This window comes from Polyodon spathula, chromosome 1 (assembly GCF_017654505.1).
Source record: "Polyodon spathula isolate WHYD16114869_AA chromosome 1, ASM1765450v1, whole genome shotgun sequence".
NCBI classification, from domain to species: domain Eukaryota; kingdom Metazoa; phylum Chordata; class Actinopteri; order Acipenseriformes; family Polyodontidae; genus Polyodon; species Polyodon spathula.
The window spans coordinates 94042194-94068714 of record NC_054534.1 but is presented as its reverse complement, the minus strand read 5'-3'; the positions used below and the strand labels follow the sequence as shown (position 1 = coordinate 94068714).

Below are 26521 nucleotides of genomic sequence, written 5' to 3'. Positions count from 1 at the left end.
TATCAGTACCTGTAATCGGTTGCCTATACTACTAATAATAACAGTTTAAAGCCAGGCACAATGATTACTCGGTTGTACATTCAAGTTTATTACGTTGGAGTTGTTTTGATCAGCAGCATCCACGCTCCAACATCCTCAGTGCTGATTGGTTACTGTAAATGGAAACCGTGACCGACTTGGAGTCTCTGGTCTTATTAACAAACTAGCTAAGTTCTGCCTTAAGTATGTGTGGTGCAACCGAAAATAGGACAGAGCTTCATTATCAACTAACTAGTAACTACTAAGCACTTAGTGAAGGCTTTACGTGTTAACTTACGGACAAACGCACGTATAGCTGGTGCAACCCAGCCCCTAGGGCACTAGAACAGCCATTTTCAAAAGAGCTCTGAAACAGACTTTAATGTTGTAAGGGTAAAAAGTTGTCAGGCTGTTAACAATGAAAAGAAAAATTACAGGTACATTATTTAAACAGTTGTAGCAAAAGTGGGGACGTATAATGCTATATTATTTCCAGAACCCCAATATTTACTCTTTAACATTGAATCTCGCTGTTGAAAACTATTACAGTATAGAACCGTAGTTGAAAAAGTAATTGATTTAGAGTTAATAATCGTATATCTTTTACCAGACAGATTTTGTTTGAATTTGAAATTCATATTACAGTGAAGTCTTTGATACTGATCGCATTGCTGAGGAGGGGTAACCACAGCACACACACTCACTCATTTACAGCATGTAGTTCAGAAAATAAACTTCAATGGAATTAGTAGCAGCAGCAACACTTAACAAAAAATTGCATTTAACCATCCTTAGAAAAAGAAAAAAAGGACCACAAGCAGCACGATCCAGTTACACCTGTTGTAAACCCAGGTGGCCACGTTTAGGTAAATAAAATTGGAATGTTTCTGTATATCATTCTATCATCTTACAGAATTGTTGAAAATGCCTGTTTAATTCAGTTATTATAATAAGTAGCACCCGGAATATTTGCATAGCTCCTCTCTAATTATCATGCCCCCTCCCCCAACCCCTTTACACAGCACGCAGCCTGCTCTGTGATAAGGAGAATACCAAAGGCTTTACCACCCCACAGTGTTCCCCTCCTTCAAAACTAGATTAGGAGAAAAATACCAGATCTAGTAGAAACCCAGCTAAAGAATGTCAGATACAGTGCTAACCAGCTAAAAATGGAGATGATATAAAGAATCCATTTTAGTATTATGTGCAGTTTTCTGTGCTGATTAGGAGAGCTTGTATCACGTTGGTACATCCCGTGGCATTTCAAAATCATAATTTCTGACCCTTCATTTTCCTTATAATTAATGTCTTTAATATCCCATATATAGTATCCCATATATATATATATATATATATATATATATATATATATATATATATATATATATATATACACACACACACACACACACACACATAAGGGTCTGGGGACTGGTTTCCACAATTTATGTTTTTCTCTTAAAGGCTTCTTATAAATTATTAAAAATTAACACAATTTGGAGTAGGGATTTACCACCATCAGATACTGATGTTGTGGGTGGGTAGAAGGGTGGGTGGAATATTGGAACTTAGGGTCTTTTTCTATCTGTTTTACTGTAATGTGCTGTTTGTCCTAATAAAAAAAAAAAAAAAAAAAAAAGAAGGATCACAAAAAGAATTTTTTTTTTTTTACTTGAATTTCATGAAGCCAAACATGCGTCCTATTTGCAACTATGAAGAAGATATTGTATTTTTAAAGAGGCGAGGTGTAAATGTTGGAAGTGCTTATCACAGCGATATAGGGGGTGCACGGATTATTAATACTCTTCCAGACATGATTAATTCTGAAAAGCAAAAAAAACTGAAATCCACTGATTTCTGGGGTATGCTTTTTGATGGCTCAGAAAACAGCACAGTTAATTGTGTACATTATGAGTGTTTCGAACAAAGGGGAATTTTTTTCTGACTTCCTTGGTCTTATTCAACTAGATGAAAGGCGATCAGCCCATTATATTGTGAATGGAATTTTGAACCTGTTTGACGTTTTGGTCTGGTCTCATTGTGCACAGATGGGGCCTGAGTAGATGCTGGCATTTACAACGGAGTTGTTCCGAAAGTACGCAGCATGGTTGCCATAGAGGATTCTTTGGTTTATATTCCGTGCACATACGCTAGAAAATTGCTCAAAAGCAGCTGACCATTTGGTTCTGTACTGTGAGATATTTAATTGTTGTGTTGTTCTGGTGCTGAGCTGCTATTTGCAAAAAGGCCAGGCAAATAATAGCAACATTAAAAAAAACCTACGTGAAGAAAAAGGCATTTCTATTGTAAAACTGGGAAAGTTTCACAATATCAGATGGTCTGCTTGGAAGCATGAAGCACTGCTGAAAATCTGGAGGGTTTTACCAGCCATTCAGGTCCAAGTTTCCACAACTGACGACAGAAATTTGCAAGACATTTGTTCAGTGCACTGTCAGTTGATACAGACTCTGTTTTGAGGGAATGGTTGCGTTTAAAGCAAGCAGGAAAACGTATGGCAGCTTCTTCAGTGTATGATTTGATAAATATTGTGATAACCAGCAATGCAGATTCCTTCTCAAACACTCATCAGCTACTGTTGTTGTCTCTTACACTGTCATTATGCAGTGCTGCTTGTGAGCAGGGTTTTTCACACGTCAGCATTTTAAAAAAACAAATACAGATCCTGCAAATCAGCCTCACGCCTTTCTGCCCTGATGCACATTCATATGTGTAAGACGACAACTGAAACATTTGAACCCAAGCCTAAAATTGACCTATGGATGCAGTCAGCACATCGCAGGCTCAAGGAAGACCAAAGCACAGCAAGCTCGGCATCTCAACTGTTCAAAATGACAGAGGAGGAGGAAGAGCGAGACAGCAACTTGGGATGATGAACGCTGATTTTTGTGCGTACCAAATCATTTCTGCTGGTACTCATTTGAGAACCTAATGAATAAAATGATGTGCTTATAAATAACAACTACAATAAACAAGATATGGAAATATGAATATAATGTGAATATCACATCTTATGCCTTGAGATCAGCATTAGGCAAACTTCTGAAAGTTGTATACACAGTACGACAAACACTTTTATGGATTACAAATGTGTGTTTTAAATAGAAACTTACATGCATTGCTAATATACTGCGTGGGACCAATTCTCTGTACTGTCTGATTGTAAAGTGCCATGCCTTAATCCTCATGAGGTCATCAAATGTGAACTCCAGAATCAGACGGCCTTCAGTACAGACCTGTGGAGACAAAAAAGATGGTTTATAGCAGCAATAAATAAGCTTTTTAAAAATGTGTTGCTTTTTCTATTACACATCATGTTGAATTTTATTTATTTATTTATTATTTATTAATTAAATAATAAAAAAAACAAAAAAACAAAATCAAAGCACAATTAAATAACGTTTTATAAGATATTTCTGTGATCGTTACAGTGGTAACTAAATAGAATAACAAAGGGTGGATAACTAATGCAAATAAAAAATAGGCAAGCTATGAAAGAATCATGTTTGCTACAAAATAATGTTTATGGACAGTCGTGTTTTAATATGTATTTGAAAACATTTGGGAATTTCAACCTTGCCAAAATTATATGCTATAAATTTTGTTTGCTAAAGTTTGAAGTATGATGCCTGTACTTTTTCAGCCTTACACTTTGGGTGATTTGTGAAGGGTTAGCACTTTAAATTATGCAGCTGTGTAGCTTAAAATTATAGAAGAAAATCTTGTCATTTCATTATTTAAAAAAGCATGTTGTTTCTTTTTTCTTTTTTTTAAATCTATCTATCTATCTATCTAAGATAGACAGATAGATAGATAGACAGATAGATAGATAGATAGATAGATAGATAGATAGATAGATAGATAGATAGATAGATATGCAACTTGTTTTTTTAACTAGTCTGGTTTTAAAGACAAAGAATCTTAAATCAGAATAGTGGCCAATTAAGAAAACATTTGCTGTTTTGCTGAATTCATGTTACGGTACTCTGAGCTCTGACATTTTGTTGCCAGGGAAACTGAAATCAGCTGATTAGTTGGCATGGCAACAGAAAAGATGTAATCCCAGCAGACACACTCTAATCAATGCCCCCAGCACAGATGGTCTCCGGAGGATCAGCAAGAAAGAGGCTGGCAGGCATACAGCTCGTCACGTGGTACCACTAGACCATGCGAGGAAAGAAAACAAAAAACTCCAACTAGTGAATATCTGACTTAACCCATTCCTGTACCATGCTCTCCTTCATAAAAGAAAATATGTTGTTTAGAAATACACAATATATTCAGTTCGTTTTCCAATCCTGATGAAATCCACTACACATGTGTGCAATTTCAAATACCTGGCAATATTTTTAATGAGTTTTCACTATTTCACTAAGTGCAGTGTCTGACAGCTTTTTGGTGTGGGTGTCTATTTGGAAAAATGAAAATACACAAATTTGTAGTTACAAAATGATTATACTTGTACATGCATTTAGTATGTGTGTTTTTTTTGGGGGGGGGGGGGGGGGGGTTCAGGAACCAGTTTGAATGGTGCCTGTTGATTCCCCCACCATTAGGAAACTGTACACAAATTTTCAGGTTAATCCAGAAATTCAGAAGTTATTAGCCTCACAAACTTTCACCGAAACAAACAAACATCTATTTTTGAAAATGTAAAATACAACTGACAGCTGTTACAAAACATTGATTACTTCTAGATACGTAACTTTAAGTTTAATTTTCTTCACCCAAAAAATTATGAAAACTGCATTTTGGTATAAAGACCTTTATAAATCTGGACCTAAGTGCATTACATCTCCCACTAATACTTTGTGCAATTGAAAATTACGACACTATAATACTAGTTTCATTAAACGAGAAAGAGGGAGTGTTAAATGCAATTAAAGTGTGGACACATTACATAAAGTGTTTATAATCCAAACTTACTGCACTTTCAAAAACAAAGACCAACAGATAGTATAAACAGGTGTGTTGAACTTCAATATTCACAGACAGTTGAGGTATGGAAGAATCTGCACACTGAAAGCCATGAAGTGGCAACAAGAATCACTACAACGCTAAGTTCATGCCAGTAGAATCAATGTTCTTTATTAAGGAAGTACAGGCAAAAAACAAACAGTGCAAAAAAATAAAGTGCTGCATGCAAATGTTTCGATCAAATTGTGACCATCCTCAGTGCTACAAATCAAGAACACCTGTGCATTTAAGTTGTACATTTCATTGGCAGGATTACAGAAAAGTCAATCACTGAAAGTGAAGACATTATGGAAAATACATGAATTTAGACAAATATTTAGAAATATTAATCCATGTATCTGAAAAATAATCATAGAAATCAGTTATATATATATATATATATATATATATATATATATATATATATATATATATATATATTTTTTTTTTTATAGAAAATGATAATAACCCTAATTCTTCATTAATTCCTTCAGGTTGTACTGTTTTAAGGTAGAAAATCCATTTTGATTCACACTGAAGCATTTTCTGGTCAAGGTTACCACCTCTTCTAGCTCGAGATAATCTTTGTATATCCCAGAGCTTAAAATCCCAAATTGTATGTTTTGCATCTGTAAGGTATCTAGCTAAGGGTGAATGAACATCTTTTCTACGAATAGCGCTTTTATGCTCATTAATGTGCAGTTGTAATTGTCTTTTAGTTTTACCAACATATTTTAAGTTACAAGAACACAGGCATGGTTTGTAAAATGTTATACTCTTTTTTTTTTTTGTTGCATGACTTCTAAATGTCTTGGTTTTAATGACATTTTCACAAGCAGCAAAATAATTAAGGAATGCATTGCAATGTTATGTCTCTATCAGCAACATGGTCATAATTACTGTGCTGGTGTAGTACAGACTTCTGGAATATGACAAAACATTAAACACATCTGTGAACGAGTAGTTTGCAGTGCACAGGTGCAGTGGTGATGCAGTGCTCTGGAACAGACACACACAAGACAGCTCACAATGAAAAACAGCTCTTTAATGAGGCTGGGTTGCATGTCAACACTTGAGATAACAGGCACGGGCTGTACACACCAGTGTGTATTGCGCCGTGCAAAACGAGGGTTACAGCCCTGAAATAATAAGACACTTTTATAATTTCCAAGCAACACATATACTGCCACATCTCCAGACAGTGGGTGCTCTAGTGCAGGTGTACGATGAAAGGACAAACACAGTCAGGACAGTGATGCATTGTAATCTGGAGTTTGGTGCTGGCGTGTAGCGACAGCTCCCGGTTCGTGTTAGCCGCCTAGTGAGAACAAACAATGATAATCTGACTGTCAAACAAAAAAAACACAAAACACTCACGGTACTTTTAGTTTCATTTAACGCTCCTTGCAGTTTAACCACAAACCAAGGAAGAGATCGCTGGGGCCGCTTCCCCTAAATACCCTCTGTCACGCCCTCTTTCGGTGGCGCAGCCAATCACCTATCCTCCAATCTGTGACTGACACATCGCCTACCGCATTAAGGCGGTGACTTCTGATATCGTGGCTCCGCCCCCTTCCTGGATGGGTGGCTTCTGGCTGACCCTGGAATGAACTGCCGAACCATCCATTCCGGGGCAGTCTGCTCTGGTTATACAATGCCCTCACAGGTCAGGAGGGAGATTGTTAATAGGGCTTCATTCGCTCTCTATCACAGCATCCTATTGAAAGTACTTTTGCTGCTTTATCCTAAAAAGGTATCATTTTAAATATGCTTCAGTTTCATGAAAATTAAGTGACCTTAAAATAATCAAAACAAAAATTGAGAGGTGATCCCCCACAGAAATAAACATGAAAATAATACTTCTTTGGAAGCTTCTAGTAAGAGGAGAAGCAGCTTAGTCATGTATCTGTAACAGGTAGCTAGAGCTTGGGCACAAATCAGCAACTACACATTCAGAAAACAGAGGCCTACTCTTGCACAAATCAGCAACTACATATTCAAAAAACTGAGGTCTACTCCTGCACAAATCAACAACTACATATTCAGAAAACTGAGGTCTACTCCTGCACAAATCAACAACTACATATTCAGAAAACTGAGGTCTACTCCTGCACAAAAGCCTGGCTCACTTGCACAAGTAGTAGTAAAACCGCTTGAAGGAGTATGAATCCATAATGACTGTGCATTACACAACACTGCCTGTTACATAAACACAGGATGCTCTTTGAACATTAGTTATTCTATGAATGAGTACAGCCAAACCCCCCATGAGGGAAATAACTACAGGATGCTATGGACGTTCGTGGAGTATTATATTTCTAAAAGAAATATTGCTTTTTGTAAAATAAAGTATGTTTATTTTCCAGTTGATAGCAAAGAATTACTTTCTTTAGATGAAGCTCCACGTTAGTTTAGCAACGGTGCATAATTAAGAAAAGTGCAAATTTCCCAGCCATTTAGTCGAGATTACAAAATGAGATATGGTTTAAAAAAATAAATAAAATTAACTCAGGAGCACATATGAATAGGTCAGTTGTTGTTAGATATCTTGGCAGAATTACTCTTATTTGAACTGTTATCTCTCACTTGATTTTCTAAATTTGAAATAGAAAAGGTTTTTTGAGTTAGAACACATTCTATCATATCACATTGTATGTACGTCTCTATTTTCTGCAAAGGGCCCAATTTTGCTCACAGGTCGTAGCACTTGATAATTGGGCAAAATTCATGAACACTTGATAATTGTTAAAATAAATAAATAAAAACTAAAAACATTAATAAAAAAATTAAGAAACTGGTTTACAAGGTTTTTACTGATTAAATATCTCAGAAAAGAAAAAAATATGTTTTACCGAGAAAGTACTATTTGTGTTTAAAAACTTTAACAGGCTTTGGAGGAAACATGCAGCTACAGTTTGAAGGGGACTTAGCCCTATACTACTATTTGCGAAACATATCTATGGTAATTCATGTCGGGTTTAATTTGTGCATATACTCCGAAAAATTGAACATTAATATATAACTGTATTACCGAAAGAACCAACACCAAAAACCACCAAAATAACCTGATGTGTATCTTACATGTTCGCAGGCATGGCTGCTCAGCTTCTTATACGTACATACAAGGCTCTCTATGCGATGACCTGGCTTCATACCTGTGTGAAATTATTTATTCCAAACTGATGTATTTTGTTATAAGCAAGAAAATATCCAATTTGTGATATTTTGAGAAATAGAACATTCAAATATTAACTGCTTTACCAGAATCAAAATCACAACTTGGGGGATATAGCAGGACACAACACATTGCCTTCCATTTAAGCATTTATCAAAATTGGGCCAAAAGTATTAATTTACAATGTACTATACTTCCAGTGAACAGCTACAATGCTACTGTGATTGTATATTAACCAAGATCCCTGGTGGAACTGGGGTTCAACGTGAGAAACTGGAGCTCAGCTGTTTCTCTTGTTCTCTTTGCTTGTGCCAAAACCATAAACTGATGAATAATTTTAAATCAAGAGACTGCGAGGAGAGGAATGAATTTGCAAACCAAATGTTTTACTTTTAGGGAAGATGTAGCATTTTAAAGAACAAGTAGCTTCAAAAGTCATGTGATAACCTGGAAGGAAAACAACCTGAATATTTTTAAGTGCCTTATTGGTTATCGGAACAAGACCCTCTGGTTATGAGAGCAATTCTAACAAAGGTTGGGGGTGGAGCCAGCAAAAGTAAGGGTCGCCTATTAAGACAAGTTAAAAAAAAAATCTGTTGTCTTTTATGATACAATTAAGTTGTGTGGTTCTGAGTTCTATTCATCCAATATTGATTAAATAGTATAGCCTTGTGAAGTGTTACAGTCCAAAAATTTGTTTGAAACAGCTATCTAACTCTGAAACTGAGTATCTGCTGACATAACTATCTCTCTCCCTCTCTCTGCTGAGTTTCCAAGATTAAAAATACAGACATTGGACATATGTTCTTCAGCAGGGACCAATTAAATGAGCAGCTAACTGTAGCCTACATAGCAACTGATCAAGTTACCCAGATTGGTGAGCAGCCAGTCCCAGAATACTTTGTCTGGCCTAAATCAACCGCAGACACAGTTCACACCAAAAACATCAAGCCAAAAGGTTATTAGATTCAAGTACATTAGGAGCTGTGTCTATGACCATTTCCTAGTATTGGAAAAACAAATATGACAGGAGATCTATATTTTTCTGCAATTACTGACTTACTTTCATGTGTAAAAAGATGATGTAGACTATTATTGTTTTCTTTTTTCTATGAACAACATTGTTGCTGACACATTATTTGTTATGCTCTTGTTCCTATGAGAAAGACACATGAACAACACCCCTGTGACTTACAGTCTGCCTTGTAAAGCCCATGACCACCCAAGTTGGATACATTCATGCAAATAATGTCCCCAAAAGTCTATCCAATCACAGAACAATTCAGGGGGCCTCGGGAAGCAATCAACACAGTCTCCGCCCCACGCCTGTGGCAGACCTGGGTGAAACCCGCCAATTTCAGGTCTGCTCTGAAGAAGTCACCAGCAGTCAGAGTTGCCTTTCCTCTCTGCTACAATATTTATAAACATATATTTTTTATTCAACTTTAGTACTGTCTAGTTATGTATCTATAGATTTTTTTGCTGTTCTGAAATCATTTAAACATCTTTACAAACACACACTGCAGAGAGCTTATGTAGGATAAAATGCACCCTTTATGGGAAATTGTTGGGGGTTCAAGTGAAAATTCTACATACAAACAGATTTAGAAGCATTGAGATTTATTAACACCAATTACGCGTGCAAAGGCTCAGTGTGAGAATAATAAATCAGGATTAATTCGTGCATGCGAACAATCCGAAAAATATGTGCATGCGAACTAATCAAGTACTTAACATAAGCAGATTTGATAACTATGAGACCTGGACATACCTGGTCAAAGCCTTTCAGATATTATTATAAAATGTTTAGAACAGGCATCAGTATGGCAAACACTGCATACTGTAAGGGTGTCAGCGAGAGAATGAATCTGAGCTGCACATTCACCCCCGACCTGGGAGGGCGCTAAGTAAGGTTGGGCAGATTCGATGCTAGGAGAGAACCAGAAGTCGGACATCTTGGTGAAAGGGTGTAGCTGTAGGACTGCTAAACAACTCTATTATGATCAGCTGTGAGGTGTGCAGTGAATGAATAAGGCGTGGCACCATGCTGATCACAGGGAGGAGTTTGGGCAATACAAGGGGATGCAGCTACGTGAATATGGCCCATTACACTGACAATATTATTAGTCAGAGTCGTGTTTTGTTTTGTTTTGTTGCAGACGGAGACTCTGAGCTGAAGCCACAAGAGCCAGCACAAACCCTAGATATCACGGAGCACTGCACTGTACTGAACACTCATATTGGGAGCAAATGCCATTTCCTGGGCACTGTGGATTATTGTGTGTGCATGTGTTTGTGTGTTGTCACAAAGAGAATAAAAACAAATACACAGACCCTCTGTTTGGACTTCCCTCATTCCTGCACCACTCACACGCTGACAAGCCTGAAGAAAAACGATCTATTCACTCGTTATCATTTTTATAATTTTAAAGGCTTTCTGCTCTTTGCAGCTCATTAAAATGCTAGACTGGCATTCTAATACTTACAGTGATTATGTAAAATGAAGCCAGCTTTTCAATAAGCATTACGTCTTCTTTAAAAAAATAATATAAAATGTGCTCTGTAGATCGTCCTATTAGCAAAATTGTAGTACCTGTCAATGAAAGATTATACGGTTTAAACCTTCAATCAAGAGGGCACTATCACTATCAGAATATGAGTGTCTCATCTGGTAAAAGTACAGCCACATGGTGTGCAGGGTGAGTCATACAGCACAGGTCCTGGCTGTGCAAAGTGGCCACTCTTCACTGGGGATTCCAAAGGCAGCGTTGCTTTGGCTCTGGTGCTCCCGTGGGTTAAGGAGGCAAAACCAGCAGGGAATGCTTCCACTCATCATATTACAGCAAACTCTGGACGGACATATGCAGGCTAGCCTTGATGTTGGTAGCTTGCTGACATCCGCTGTCGAGTTACTAGGTGTAAAAGAGGAAGCTGGCTCGGTCGTGGGATCAGAGGACATTCACTAACCCTTCAGTTCTCCAGAGCCATGTGGGGAATTGCTGCGGTGAGGACACTTCAAATTGGGAAATAATTAAATAAAATAATTGGGCACACTAAACAAAAATAATAAAAAAAAAGAATACGATTCTCTTTTTTTGTAAAACCTAGATATACCTTGTACAGTACAGCATACCTTAGAATGATCTGGCTTACCTATAAACAGAGTCAGCCCTGGCCAGAGATTAAAATCGACAGCCTGAGAACCCAAACTAAAGTGATACAGTACCACAGTTAAATTGTGTAAAGAGTAAAGAGATAGGGTTACAAAATACAAGTAAATAATAATTCTGCACTTGACGTATAAATTATATAGGTAGTGAATGCACAAAAACAATTACGACCTCGCTGCAGATAGTCAAAAGCACTGTTAAAACTGGTGAATCAGAAGATTGCGATACCAGCCCAGTGGGATTGATAGCTGAATCTCCCTCCTGTTTCTACAGGGTTACGAGGTTTACAGAGCATGATTGCACACAGCAGGGACAGATATTTCCACTGTGATGGGATGAGCAATTGCATCTGAGGGGAGGGGAATAATAAACCAAAGCGACATGAACTTTGGTGTTGTGTTAAATGGGGGCTGGTAACCCTGCTGCAGGCAGGCCCTGATACGCATCAGGTTGTACGGGAGACAGAACCTACCCCAGCAACAGCCTCCCCCTGCTAAAGCTGTTTCTCCCTTTCACTCTTGTTAGACTGTCTGAAATTGGCAGATGAAGGTGAAGGGGACTGTGGCAGGATGAAAGCCCTGCCGGTGCACAGGTGTGTGTGTGTGTTTGGGGAATACTGGGTTGGCAGGGAGGGGGTTAAATTCCTATTTGTCAAAACAAGTGGGAATGTGGCTGGAGCCATAAATTGAATACATGATTGTGACACAACGGCTTGTGTGGTGATGTGAGACCAGAAACCGAATGGACACACTGCTCAGTAAACGCGCTGTAAACCAGTTTGTTGTAAATTAACTAAATAAAAGGGTTTAACAAAACAGCAACACAGAACAAACAAAACCGCCAAAACAAATGGACAAAGAAAAGACTAACAAACAACAAGTACCGTGCTGGTGCTTCCAGCACGAGTAGCAATTGTTTTCTTTTTTAATTTATTTCTCCTCTCTCTCTCCAGTACCTCCTCACTGTACACCCATCCCTGTGCACATGAAACATTCATTCTTTTATACAGCTGTGCCGAGACTCGACTGCTAATCAATCATTCACTCGAATCTCGGCACAGTCTGCATGTGGACTAATTGTGCACTTCCCGTGTCCCCATACAAATACACACTTTAATCTGCACGTAAAGTGATTGTGCATTTCCTCGTGCCTAAATACAAGTATAAATTGATTCACCTGTGTTACATAACCCACACTCCGTGCACCACTAAAATAATACACATAACAGACAACATGAAACACAAAATACAAAATACGCACAGGGGCAGCGCACCCTGCCATAATGATTACTGATTACTTAGGCCACAGGTTTATAAAAAGGGTGATCACATGTGTTAAAGTTAGAGCTCATGTTGGTGACAGAGGTGGAGGTGGTTATTGCTGTGCTTTGTACTGTTGGTGTTTAGGGGAGTTTTTGTGAAGCCATGTTTCCTTGTTAGCGGTGGCTCGGCTTGAAACCAACGGGTACGTAAAGTGTGTCTTGTTATCTTTAAATATTGTTTTGGCCACCGTGCTCGTTTATTTTGTTCCGGTGTTTTTGGTTATTGTTTGTGGTTCTTTGTTATTAAAAGAGCGCACTAGCTTTTTAAACTGGCTTATCCTGGCTATTAATTATCAGAAGCAGAGATGTGAGAAAGGCTTGTCTGCAACTTAAGTTGTTATTGATTTTACAGTTGTCGCTGGTTCTAGGCGAGCCATAGGACTTGCATGCTATGGTTTCAAACAAATACGAAAGAAAAAAAGTGCAGTTTTCGTACAATATAGAGAACCTTGTGTTTAACATGTGTTTACCAACAACCTCGTAATACATTGGTAATGTAAAACATGCATCACTTGTGCTGTATACAGCTACAATAAAAACACCACAGCCCGGATGCACATTTTTTTTTTTTTAAGGGTATGCATTATACAGTAAAATACAATTGACCAACCTCCTTGCAGGCAAGTGAATTCTGTGTTACTCAGGCACAGCACAATAAGTTTGTTTTTCTTCATGGTCTATGTGTGTCTCTGTGCCCATTACTGGTACTTAATCAGTCCAACTAATCAATACATGCCAACAGCAGCTTCAAGACCCCTGGAAGTCCTTTTAAATTCAATCTCCATAGCAGCATAAACTCAAACGCATTTAAAATCAAAGTGAGAGCAAATTTTAGCTGCTGTAATCAATTTTAAATAAGTCTTTCCCCCTAGTTAGAAATACTTGCTGTGATTTTCCCTTGTCCAGTCAAATTAGCTAGAACTTATTTAACACCTCCAGAATCGGTGCTTGTTGTTTTTAGCATAAAATGAGCGCCAGGAACAAGATTAGAAACACAATTATTCGCTGCAAATTGATTCAGCGTGATAAATATTTGTGACACAAAAAAGTATTGATAATATCACACTAAGCGATGATTGTCTCAACACAACTTCTCGTTGCAGATGGAACCTTAGGTAGGATTAAGATACAGGTATGCTGGCCTTGGCATGGCAGTGGGAAACCTAACATTTAAAAAATATATACATATTTATTAAATTATTATTTCTGCTCTACTAAAACTTAGCCTGTTGTGTAATACTAGTAAGAAGCTAGTCCGCCTAAACCCTAAACACAATCAGTCAAGGATGACAATTATAAATAAATGACTGCACCAGCTTAAAGGAACTGAGGCCCACAATGCAGCATCAACGGTTAGGCAACAACATCCTCTTCTCTGCTGCACCCCAGCCCCACTAAGCTGTGGCATGCAGATTCCTAGCACGGGCCTGCTCTAATTCACTCGTATATGGGTTTGTAACTGTGGGTGTCCTGTGTGATTTCAAGGCATGGTTTTAGCCCTGCATCCAGAAAATCATTCTTCTCCATACGCTGTAATGGCAAACATGCTGGTTCGATTACCTCAGCTAGTATATCAAGAATGTCACACTCACACCACATAGTCCTGAAGCTGATGCAGGCAATAGCACTATTCTTCTTAACCCTTGCTCAGCCCTACACTTCCTACTGCACTTCTTAGGTTTCCAAGACAACCTCTTTGGTCATATAACAACTTGATTGATGTCTATCGAGGCAATAAGCTAAATTGTATACCTCAGAATAGTCCAAAACAGAAAAATCTTATTAAACAAAAATAACTGTATGACAGTAATGATTACTGCTTTCAGACAAACTGGGACAATCACATTTTCAACATTCAGACTCTCTCTCTCTCTCTCTCTCTCTCTCTCTCTCTCTCTCTCTCTCTCTCTCTCTCTCTCTCTCTCTCTCTCTCTCTCTCTCTCTCTCTCATACACACACACATAAATACATACACACACACATAAATACATATTTCAATAAACCTAGTTAATGGGCAAACCTGAGAATTATGAAAAGGACTGCTTGGTTTTAATAATGACCTACATGTATAGTGTCATTTCTACAGGTAAGGATATCATTTTAATAATACACGTGCCTGCACGTGTTTAAAAAAACAAACTTTAACAGTAGATTATTATTATTATTATTATTATTATTATTATTATTATTATTATTATTACAACAGGATAAAGCAATGCAGTGTAACTAAAGCAAAACACATGCAACTAAGAGATTATAAGAAACCTTTTTAAAATGAAATGGTGTTTTTCACTAGTAGTGTGCAATCAAATGTATATTGTTATTATAAACATCTTTAATAACATTTTTTTATAAGTACATGAAGCTATTGGATCCTTAAACTAAAGTATAGCCCAAGCCTTTTCCTTTGAAAATTTTGAATTAGATGTGGCAGGGTATTCTACTGACAAGGAAGAGCTGGTCACCAAAATGACTCCCTATGTTTAGACAACAGACAACTGATAGAGGGCAGCAATTAAAAATTAAAAAAAAAAAAAAATAGTACAAATTATTATACAGTGGCTTCGGAAAAACAAGTGTGTAGTTCTTTAACAATCATGCCACACTCTGCCACGTTACATTGTTTAATTACCTGCCTGAGGAGAAGCAGGGTTAAAAGTAACCTTTACCTTTGTAAACATTGGCTTTCCATGCTGGGTGACCATGGTGCACTGATCACAGTCCACTGTGATCGAGGAGTTGTGGAATGACTCCTTGGAGTGTTTGAGAATGTAATACAGGTCTGTGACGCCTCCTTCAAAGACGGTACTGAAATATCGAGGGATGAGAGTCCTTCCAATAGCTGCAGGGCACGAAAGAAAGAGAACAGAGCATGAATTTGAGGTTCACGTGGTATTGCTGATTCGGAACTTCTAACTACCTGATTACTTTCTTCAATTTCTGGAGGATTCTATTTCTTGTAAACACTTTGGTGAGAATGAGTTTAATCTTGAATTCTGACCTATTCTCACAGAGTTGAGCAGTCTTCAGCTTCAACACGTAGTCGATACTGGCAGCACTATTGCAGTCATAAAACATGTTTTTACTGCTGATTCTATAGAGATCGACATATCAATTCAAAAGAGCTTGGAATGAACACTACGTGATGCTAATCAGCAGAAGAAATTACAAAATATATAAATAAATAAAAAATGGTAATAAATTCCTCAGCAGCCAATCAAACTGAGTGATCAATGTGATTTTTTCATCTGAAAGCACAGATGTGCAGGTACTACTCAAAATGATGTACATTCCCAGCAGAGTCCCTTTAATTACAAGGGTTTCCTGGGGCTGCTACTGAGAGACCGAAGAGCCAGATGCAGCCTTGACACTGTAGGCTGAAGATTACAGTTGGTAACATTTTTACTGTTCATGCATATTTCCAAAAAGGCCTGCAAATCTGGAATACTGCATCAGCAAAATAGAGAGGATTAAAGATTTATCAATCACACCACCTTGGAAACCCATCTCGTCCCTGAAAAGTGAAAAAAAGATGAGCAAGAGGGAGAGAGAAAAAATACTTACGACTGAGTTAAAACATTCTTAATTATTCCTTTTAGCCAATAATTGAGAAGTTAAAAATTATTCATTGTCCAGACACAATGTAGAAATCTACCTTTTGGTCATGTGTAAATTTTCCTTTTTGAATTGAATAAGGGACACCAAAAGTCAAACAATGGTGCCAAAAGTAATAAATTGAAAGCCTACTCACTCAAAACATAATAGAACCTTAAGAACATAAGAAATAAGAAAATAAGGCCATTCGGGCCCATCTTGCTCGTTTGGTTGTTAAATTGATAAATCAAATAATAATAATAATAATAATAATAATAATAATAATAATAATAATAATAATAATAGCATGCATAAACTACATTCAATAACATCTCATTACAAATACCAATGCATGACGAAGACAGAAATCATGCATATATGTAGGTCATCACCACGACCTAGATATGGATAGGGTCGATTCCTCTTTTTAATTGATTTAGACCATGGTGCATCTAAATCAGTGGAATGAGGTCCTTAAAAAAAAATCTGCCATCCCTGTCACTGGGGATATGCATCCCGTGCGAGATAACCATGAAACCAGTGCTCGGCAGGTTTCAGAATACAATGCAGCACACACACTGCAGCCTTGCTTAGAGGTGTAAATGAAGATCTCCAGTGGGTAAGAAACAAACCTTGGAGTCATTTCCAGCCCTGCTGCCTTTGAAACTGGCAGTACAGTAAGCTTCCCTTCACTAGAAACAATACCTGTTTACAGTGGCAGCACCACAGTGGTTTAATAATAGACTGATAAAAGCTCAACAGCAGCATTATGTGGCCAATGATCAATCCCTGTGTGCAGTCAAACACAGCAGCACTATTACAACTAAAGAAGTGAATGAGTAATGAATTTTAAATGAACCACAACCACCCTGTAGCACTATGGCAATCAAAAGGTTAGTTAACCCTTCGTCAGCAAAGTTACAATGCATTGGGTCTGACTCTTCTCAAAAGGTTCAGCATTTTGATTGGTTCACCTGCCCGTCCTCTGCCAGGAACCTACCTGCTCGCTCCAGCAGATTCAGAGGGGTGGGAACAGGTTAAGAATATGCTCTCTTCATGCTGCTCTCTGGATTTGTTTTTTTTTTTGTCTCTTCCAATTTTTTTTTTTTTTTTTTTTTTTTTTTTGCCAAAAAGACTGAAGTTGCTTTTTTATGCGTAGTGCATGTATGTGTTCACAAATTGGTTATTTCTTATGTTTTTGCTCCTTCCTGTAGTAACCATTGACTGACTACAGGAATGTTTAAGAAAACTTTTAAGTTTTGTTTTTTTACAAGTCTGAACAATTGCTTTCTGACAAAACTGAAAAAAAAAACAAAAAACAAAAAAACGGAAAGCTAGGTTAGTTGCCAAGTCTGATAACAATACTCTATGTGTTGTGTATAGTGCTTCATTATTTCCCTGGATACGCTCTTGTGTGTCTTCTTTGCCTTTTCTTATTTTTGCTGGTCTTTTTTAACGAAGGCATCTGTTGATTGGCTCGACAGTGAAAAGAACACTCGAGAGATGGGATTAGCAGCCACTTGTTTCACTAAACATTGAACAGAACATATGCCTCTCAAGTAATGCATATTTAAACATCAATTTACAAATAATTAACATCATGTTAATTAGTGGCATTAATTTATGCCACTTTATGGAATTATTACCTCACAGTACTTAGGAATACTGCCAGCAGTTTGAGCCAAAAGACTGTGAAAATTTGCTTGAAGTAACTGTGGTGGCAGCTTGAGCGAGAGGCAGCTGAAAGCTGTATAGACTGATTAAGTAACATGCTCCTGGTGGAATGGGCAGTGAGCTTCTCTGGCAGTCCTGACTGTGTCTGCTACCCATTTGGACAGCCTCTGTTTAGACAAGGCTTGACCATAAGACTTCGCCCCATAGCAGACAAAAAATTGTTCGGGCTGCCACTAACTTTTTTTCCTGTCAATGTAGTACACCAGGGCCCACACTGGGCAAAGCACATGGAGCTGTCGGTTCCTGTCAGACAGGAAAGCAGGTGGATAGAAAGCATCCAGTTCCACAGACTGGTTGACATGAAATGCCGAAACAGTCTTTGGCAAAAAAGTACGATTGGTACGGAGAGTAACCTTTGTCCAGGCTTCTACAAAAAATAAGCAGGCTTTTGCAATTGAAAATGAGAGCGTAAGGAAACTGCAGTTTGCGCATTCAGGAAAGGACTTATGGAAATGAGGAAAGGACTTATGGAAAGCAGGGGAGATGCTTTCACTTAAACAGAGTAATTTGAACACAGCAATTCCATACACTGAAAAAAAAAGTCATCTTTTCTGTCCCGTGAAAATGTTGTTTTAGAAATCGAGTAGTCTTAGAAAAGAAAATAATCTATTTTGTCAGATCGGTATCATTCCAGGCCATGGCAAAGTATTTCGTACTGCTTTACAGTATTTCCAATACACCACAGCAACCTCCATGTTCTCAGCACAAGAACATTAGCATCAGCAACACATTATTACTCTGTGTGATCTCTTTGTTTTAGGCTGTAAGCTGAGTGGCTTTGTGAGTCTGAATGAAGCACAGAGAAGTGCTGACACCAATGTTTTTGCGATATGGAGTGTACACTAGCAACTGAGGTGTAAACAGAAACTAGGTTCATGAAGGCCAGTGCAGTCTATAATTCACTACCAAAATGTCATATCCAAATCAATCTCTGTTGAAGTGTAGCTCTTAATTACAATTTGTCAGACTGCCATTTGAATTAAGGTCACAGAAAGATATCTGAGAGAGCTGTTGATTTAAAATTATATATATATATATATATATATACAGCCCTTTATTTCTTTAAAAAAAAAAATCTAAATATATCAGTCATGCTGTAACAGAAATACCTGTTCATGATGAATTAATGTTAATTTTAGTTTAATATAAATAATCATCCTTATCAAAGAATAAGCAGCTTAAAATGTTATTTTGCCATTATTCCCATGTTCAGGTTATGTAGCTCGTCTCAACACTTAATATTTATACAAACCGACAGAGTAGGTGGGGGCAACACAGCTGAAACGTCACATTGTCACATGATTTGAATGAAACGAGGAAGCCACCATGTGACCTTTCATCTGACTCAGTATTGAAGAAACAAGAACCCAAACCACAAAAGACAGCAAACATTATAACACGTAAATGTAAAAAGGAAATACAAATTAAAATAAATAGATATCAAGTGTGGGCAATATCATGAACATTCAGACACTTGAATAGTTTAGGCTGGCTGCACTCAGCACTAAAGCTGATTTCCTAAATGCAATAGGACTGCTTTGTTTTATTGAATCTCAGCAATCTGAACGTAAAGCTCACTGATTTGCAAACTAGGGTGTTTCACAGCCGACTGTAACTGTTTAGTTTTGCAGAGACAATGCTACATCTCATATCTTGTAAAGCACTTTGTGATGGTGGTCCACTTTGAAAGGTGCTATATAAAAATAAAGATTATTATTTTATTTTATATCTCCAGGGACACCATAGTTTCAAGGAAATACAAACTGAAAGCCAGGGGAGAAACTCCATTGTGTATGTGTTTCTATTACAAAGTGTATTTTGGTATACATTAAACATAACCAACTATACTCCAAGATGTCAAAAGTAAAAATAAACTTATTTTGTCTTCTAGAGTACTTGCCTTCAAATGATTTATTTGAACTGGCTAAATATACATGGGTTGTCCAAAAAAAAAAATGAAAGCCCTTTACAGTATAATCGTAAATCTCGAAAAACTACTCACTTCTAAATCTTTTGTAGTCATTTTTGTATTACTTTAGTATAAATACATGTTCATTTGGATTCATATGTTGTTTTTTTCTGACTTTATGTGAACGAAAAGACACAAATTTGCCCGTTTTCTCATTGGAAATAGTGATATTTTGAAATTTACCTGTCCTGGTCACAAAAGCAAAGTTTGTAGGGAGCAATAGACATTTTCTATACTTTTGAGGCATAAGCAATTAGGAAATAACACTTACTACCCAGGAACAAAAATTGTGTTACATAGTGACAGTCTAAGCATCTTCCATGCTAAGCATTTAGCCACTGTCAGCTGTAGTGTTTTTTAAGCAATGTGAACAGTGTTATTTATTCAATATTTATTCAGATATTTCCATATACTCGTCTAATCCAGGGGTTCATACTTTTTTTTTTTTTTACCTGAGGCCCACCTGTTCAGCTGCATTAGGCACTATAGCCCACTATTAGCACTTCTTTAAAAAAATTTAACCTGTAACTCTGTAAATACACTTAATATCAATTGTTCTTGAATCTTCATTTTTTTCTTCATTAGCGTTTTATTGTTTGGGAAACCCTGGTCCATTTCGAAATCTAACATAAAATAATGTAGTACTATTATGGTTTTCAGTACAATTTTGCAATATCATTTTGTAGTTTCTTTGATTACCTGATGTTAAATAAACTGTCTACATTATGTTCATATAGTTTTTTTTTTGTTTTGTTTTTTTCTAATTATGCCTCAACCCTAAAATTCTAGGTGATGCAAAACGTTTGCCCACAGCTATAGAGTTAGAGTTAAAGAAATAATGAAAATATCCAAATATATTCTTTCATAGAAATTTTCTTAAAGAAAGGCTAGCTGCTTTAGAATTGTGCAGAATCATTCTAGAAAATGCAGCATGTGTATATTTTAGTCAGGCATTGCAGCGCAGAATTTTGATCAGGTCTGAATTAGATTACTGTTGGATTACCAATTTCATACATTCACACATTTCAAATGGTTTAAACTAGGATTCTACTGCCTATAACAGGAGCCTCAAGGAATTTGATTACAGTACATTATTTAACAGGGCTCTGCATTTAATTCTTGAAGCAACTCATGGACCCTGTTTTTAATCTGACAAAGACCATTTTTTAAAAAAGAGCGAAGTTAAAAATCACAATAGTCATTTCTAAATTCGCTGCAGAGGCTATCGCCTCCACTACTTCCCCTGTCATCTGGAATAATTAATAAATACATATAGATTCAAATACAATACCCCAAGGCAAACACTGTGCCAAAAGATGCCTCCACAACACAAGGTAGCAGAAAAGTTTCTTGTGCACCAGTTTTGTTCCTGGGGTCTTGCACATTTCCTGCTATACAGTAAGAAGACATGCACTTTTCAAGGCTACTCATTCTCAAAAAATAAACTTAAAAACCAAACAAAACAAAACAATGAACTTAAATAACTCAAATATTTAAATTCATAAATTAAAGTGACTTTACATAAAACATGTTTCAAATAACTATATAATCAAAGGGATACTCTGTGGAAGGAAAATTATACCAATTTTGTCAATCAAAAACAAGTTTTTATTCATTTTCTTTACTGTTGATATGAGGGGAATATTGAAAAAAAAACTGCTAAAAAATTTAATTAAAAAAATTCAATCAATTATTGTTTTTTGGAGTTAGAGCGACTTTAGAGCAATCACATGTTCCAAACGTATTGTAAATCAATAATACACCCCTAACAAAGAAAACAAGTAAAAAAAAAAAAAAAATCATCTATTTTACAACTATTTACTGTATATGAGGCAAGGATAGAAAGAAAAAAATACAAAAATGCACTAATGTACTGGTTTTGTTGAGTTAGCGTGACTTAAGAGCAATCACTGGGAGAGTTGAAGGCCCCAGGCATAAGGCCAGCCGAGGCATTAACGGCAAGGAAATGCCCTGCCTGTCGGTCATTATTACTTAAATCCATCAATGCCCACAGGTGATGAATAATTAATCAGTAATGGATTAATACCCTAATTATATAATATATATATATATATATATATATATATATATATATATATATATATATATATTAGCTCAAAGAGCCAGCTGCCCAACGTTTCCATATGTTGTAAATATCTTTCTCAAGGGAGCCTGTGCTTGAATCAAAACATTGGAGGTATTTATAGGTGTTTGACGGCATGACAACTACTTGTTATTGTTTATATTCAAATCCATGATTTATTCTTACATGATGTAATGGTGTTCTACATATTGTGACATCACTTTTATTTATATCTTTAAATCTCTATTAATTCTAATTAACATTATCTTATATAAACTTATATTTATATTATCATGCAATGCTGGCTCTGAGGATCAGCCTTGATATGGTCTCCCCAGCGCATCAGCATGCACAACTTTTGAATTAATTTTGTTTATTTAATTATTTTTAACTTTTATATATTTATTGGAATTAATTAGTTCATTTTTAATAAGGTGACTCCTGACGACCATAATCTTTGCTGGCATATTGTTATGTCATGTCCTTGACTGGTGAAGTGCTGTACTATTGGTTCATTCATTTTTTTATTTCTAATTAATGAAAGGTGGTTCTGAATTATTTTATATAAAGTTGTTCCAGTCTCTCCAACATATATATTATATATATATATATATATATATATATATATATATATATATATATACACACACACACACACACACACACACACATATATATATATATATAGAGAGAGAGAGAGAGAGAGAGAGAGAGAGAGAGAGAGAGAGAGAGAGAGAGAGAGAGACACCACCACACAGAGTATATGCAGTGATAGAGTACATAGCAGTAGTATTTTTTCATCAAAAATGTATTTCTAAAGAGCCTTGTATCTTGTAAAGCGCTTTGTGATGGTGGTCCACTATGAAAGGCGCTACATAAAAATAAAGATTATTATTATTATTATTATTATTATTATTATTATTATTATTATTATTATTATTATTATTATTAATATATTATTATATATCATTATTGTTATTATTATTATTGTTATTATTATTGTTATTATTATTATTATTATTGTTATTAATTGGTGTGGGCTGTTCTGGGGGTTGTACACATTGGTATTACCCTAAAACAGAGACACAGGGATGGGGATGATTAAAAACAAAACACACACATAGAAGCTGTTATCGTCATGCGGCTTGAAAATAGCATCATATTTGAACACTGTTGGAACTTGCTTGCTAAACAGCAGTCTCAGGTACTGTATTTGGTTAACTGACCTGGTACTTGTATGTCAACACAAAGTGAATGGTGTACATTATATAATATGCCTTATACAATATATAATAGTATAAATAGTATACACTAATTATCTTTAAATCAGTCTGTAGCAGGGCAGATTGCGCATAATTAGAAGGAGCGTAGCAAAACCCTGCAGATAATTAGAGGGGGCAGGGCAAAGCCCTGCATGTAAATTAAATGTGTTGTGTCTATTGTATTATGATTTAAAAGTGCCGATTTATTGTTATTGTTGAGGTATTATTTTGAGGTGTATTTAAAAGAATGGTTTGTGGGGATGTACTGTTATGATTTCAAATATGTTGTATATTTATTTAAAACAAGGGTTTGTTATTGTTTGGCAGCGTGGGTGGGGTTAAAGCCACATGTCACTAAATGTGTGCAGAATGTGGCCATCTCCAAACTGATTCGTTTGTTGTTAATTCGGAGATGGCCACGTGTGTTTCGGTGTTCGGGGTGGGTGTTTGGAAGAAGGAATGTGAGCGAGCTGAAAGAAAATCTAAAATGAAAGTGAAAAAAAAAAAAAAGAAAGCAATTGCTACTTGTGCTGGGCAGACCAGCACAGTATTTGTTTGGGTATTTGTGTTCGAGATTTGTTTTTGTTTAAATATTTATTTTTGCTCTGTGAGCAGTAGCGTTTTCGTACAACCTTTTTATTTATTTTTGTTTCCAATAAAAATGGTGCACCAGCACTTTCATCCGTAGTACCTGCTTGTGTGTCCCAGTCAGCTGTCTGGTCTGGGGACTGACACACTGTCATTTAAATCATACATAATATCACAGTTTTCCTTATCAATGCAAATACTACCACACAGCATCTACCTGTATACAACACCCACACCCAAAGAACAATATTTTGGGTAGTCTAAAAATGTTGTCGCAAACCAACAATAGAAAAAGAAAACGCATTTAAAGTACCAGTTTTTAAATGGCAAGTACAGTTTAATTGCAGTGATTACAGATGCATGTTTGTTGAATAAATGTTGCCATACAGTTGTTCAGAGATGTTTGGATTTATTTCCTATAAAACAATTTCATTTTTAATTAAGTATATTTACAAATCTGATATTTCTAAATAAAATTGACTGCTGTAATTGCAGTCAGTCATCTTACTGGTTGGGGTAGTTTATGGTTCTAAACTTAATAATTCAACACTCACACCCCCAGCAATTCACAAAAGCCCTATGCAATGCATACAGGCACATACACACACACAACAGCAAGACACAGTTTATTCTAGACTGTGTATTCGTCACCCACGTACTCCCTTTGTACAATGCTTTGCTTCACATGACTGCCTGCAAGAAGAAGCAGGACCGGAATTGCCTCATAGTCAGTAACTGAGATCCTGTCCCAATAGACAGCACAGCAAGAGGTACACTCATTACCTTAGTGGCTCTTTTGCTCTACTTGCACAACTCCTCAAAAAATGTTATGCTGTATATGGGGACCCCTGATGTCTGGTATTGGAAGACAGCAGGCAGTGTGTAGTCCACGGACAATATAAAACCCAGGACATTGCATTCCTGAGGTCACTGTGGAGGTATAGGGAGAGAAAAGAGTTTTCCGGTTGATCTCTTTACAAAAATGCTATTCAATCTTTATCGTTAAACTTCCAGATCTGTTTTAAAGCTCCCAAGCTGGCCGCTGAACCTGCACAAATCAAAATAGGGGATTTGCTGCAAAGCAGATGAAAAACATACTAACACACATGCACACACAAGCAAGCTGGTATATTTAAAAACACTGCTAATCCTCTCCCGCTCCCCAGGGAATACACAAAAACCCACCACTGCCAGCACATTACAATTAGTGCTTGTTTTGATTAGGGATTATCTGAAGCAGCGATGAGCAAACTGCTTTGTCGTTATCATTGATTTTAACACCAGGAGTCAGACTGACACAAGCGAGCTGATTCAAACAAAGTGAAAGAGATGGAATAATGTAATTTATACAGTTAAGTTCCTAAATTTGCTCTAAAAACCTTTCTTCGTGGTGTGCACTGCTCCTACAAGCTTTAACCCTTCCCCACACAATAATTGATTTCATACGGAAGGTGGATGCAAATGCACTCCACAAACATAAATGTGGTTAATTTACTTAAACATTTCTGCACTGAACAAATGTTATTTTGAAGTGCTAAGCATTTATTCAATATTTCATTCATTATTTCAAAAACACAATCATGCTATTCACAGTAAATTCCTTTAAAATGCCACAAACACAAATATAAACTTTATATTATAATATAATATTATACTGTACTTAAACTTAACGTACAAAGTTGGGGGGAAAAAAAAGAAGCTGTTTGTCTACACATTCCTGTGCTTCAATATGAAACACAGCGCATTATGCAAAAGCAGCTTTAGTCTTTGACTTGCTACAAGTCAACTGGGGCTGTGCATCTGTGGCAGCCTAGTATATGAAATACATCTTTTGTGCAACACACAGAATAAAATGTAATATTTTTTCAATAACGTACTGTAGGGGGTAATATGCAGGGTACTGTAAAGAATGCAGTAATCAAATACTAGAAACGTATGTGTAATACACACATAGACGCTCGTTGTAAGATAGGAAATTGAGTACATAGGGCTACAAAAATGAATCTGTAGGGATAAATCAATAATTTGAGAAATGGTAAATCTTTTCTACTTCTATCTTCAAGAAAACAAGAGATGTGCACAGTATCCTTTAGTATATGAAAGACATGGCTTTTTTTCCCCAACCCCCCAGAGATAGAAATAATAATAGAATTATATATTTTATAAGACTGTACTGTATCAAGTAATCAGCAGGACACTGTAAAGAACGTAGTTATCAAATAATGATGGAAACGAATGTATTATACACACATAGAACAGTGTCATGAAAATGCGTATTGGCAAACGCACACACACACACGCACATATATATAAACTTAGGGACAAATCGATAATTTTAGAAGCGATACACCATTTCTGCATCTCCCAGTCTACTTTTTCCTTAGCCTGTTTTTGCATACATACAGCTGGTCTTGCACTGTACACTGTAAAGCACTCTTATTTTCTAGGTTCTGCTTGTTTCAAACCAATTCTATGTTATACCCCCAGAAGTACAAGAAGGCCCTATATTTGATTTTGGTGACAAATTGGGGCCAGGGAAATACCCTGCTGTGGTTTCTCAGTGTTATTCAAATAATTCAAATACTCAAGCTGGTGTCTGACCCCCTGTGGCAGGGCTGGGGCCATGCACATAA

At 36.6% G+C, this 26521-nt stretch overlaps 1 protein-coding gene across 9 annotated transcripts in view; it reads right to left on the bottom strand.

Moving 5' to 3' along the window:
- Positions 1-26521, bottom strand: part of LOC121324438 (LIM domain-binding protein 2) — a 132555-nt gene that overhangs the window by 23424 nt on the left and 82610 nt on the right. For all 9 annotated transcript variants that reach the window (XM_041266369.1, XM_041266350.1, XM_041266333.1 and 6 more), the window contains 2 exons: positions 15328-15500; positions 3150-3272 (listed from right to left, as the gene is read on the bottom strand). In XM_041266369.1, the coding sequence (XP_041122303.1) occupies positions 3150-3272; positions 15328-15500 (296 nt within the window). The remainder of the gene's footprint in view (positions 1-3149; positions 3273-15327; positions 15501-26521) is intronic.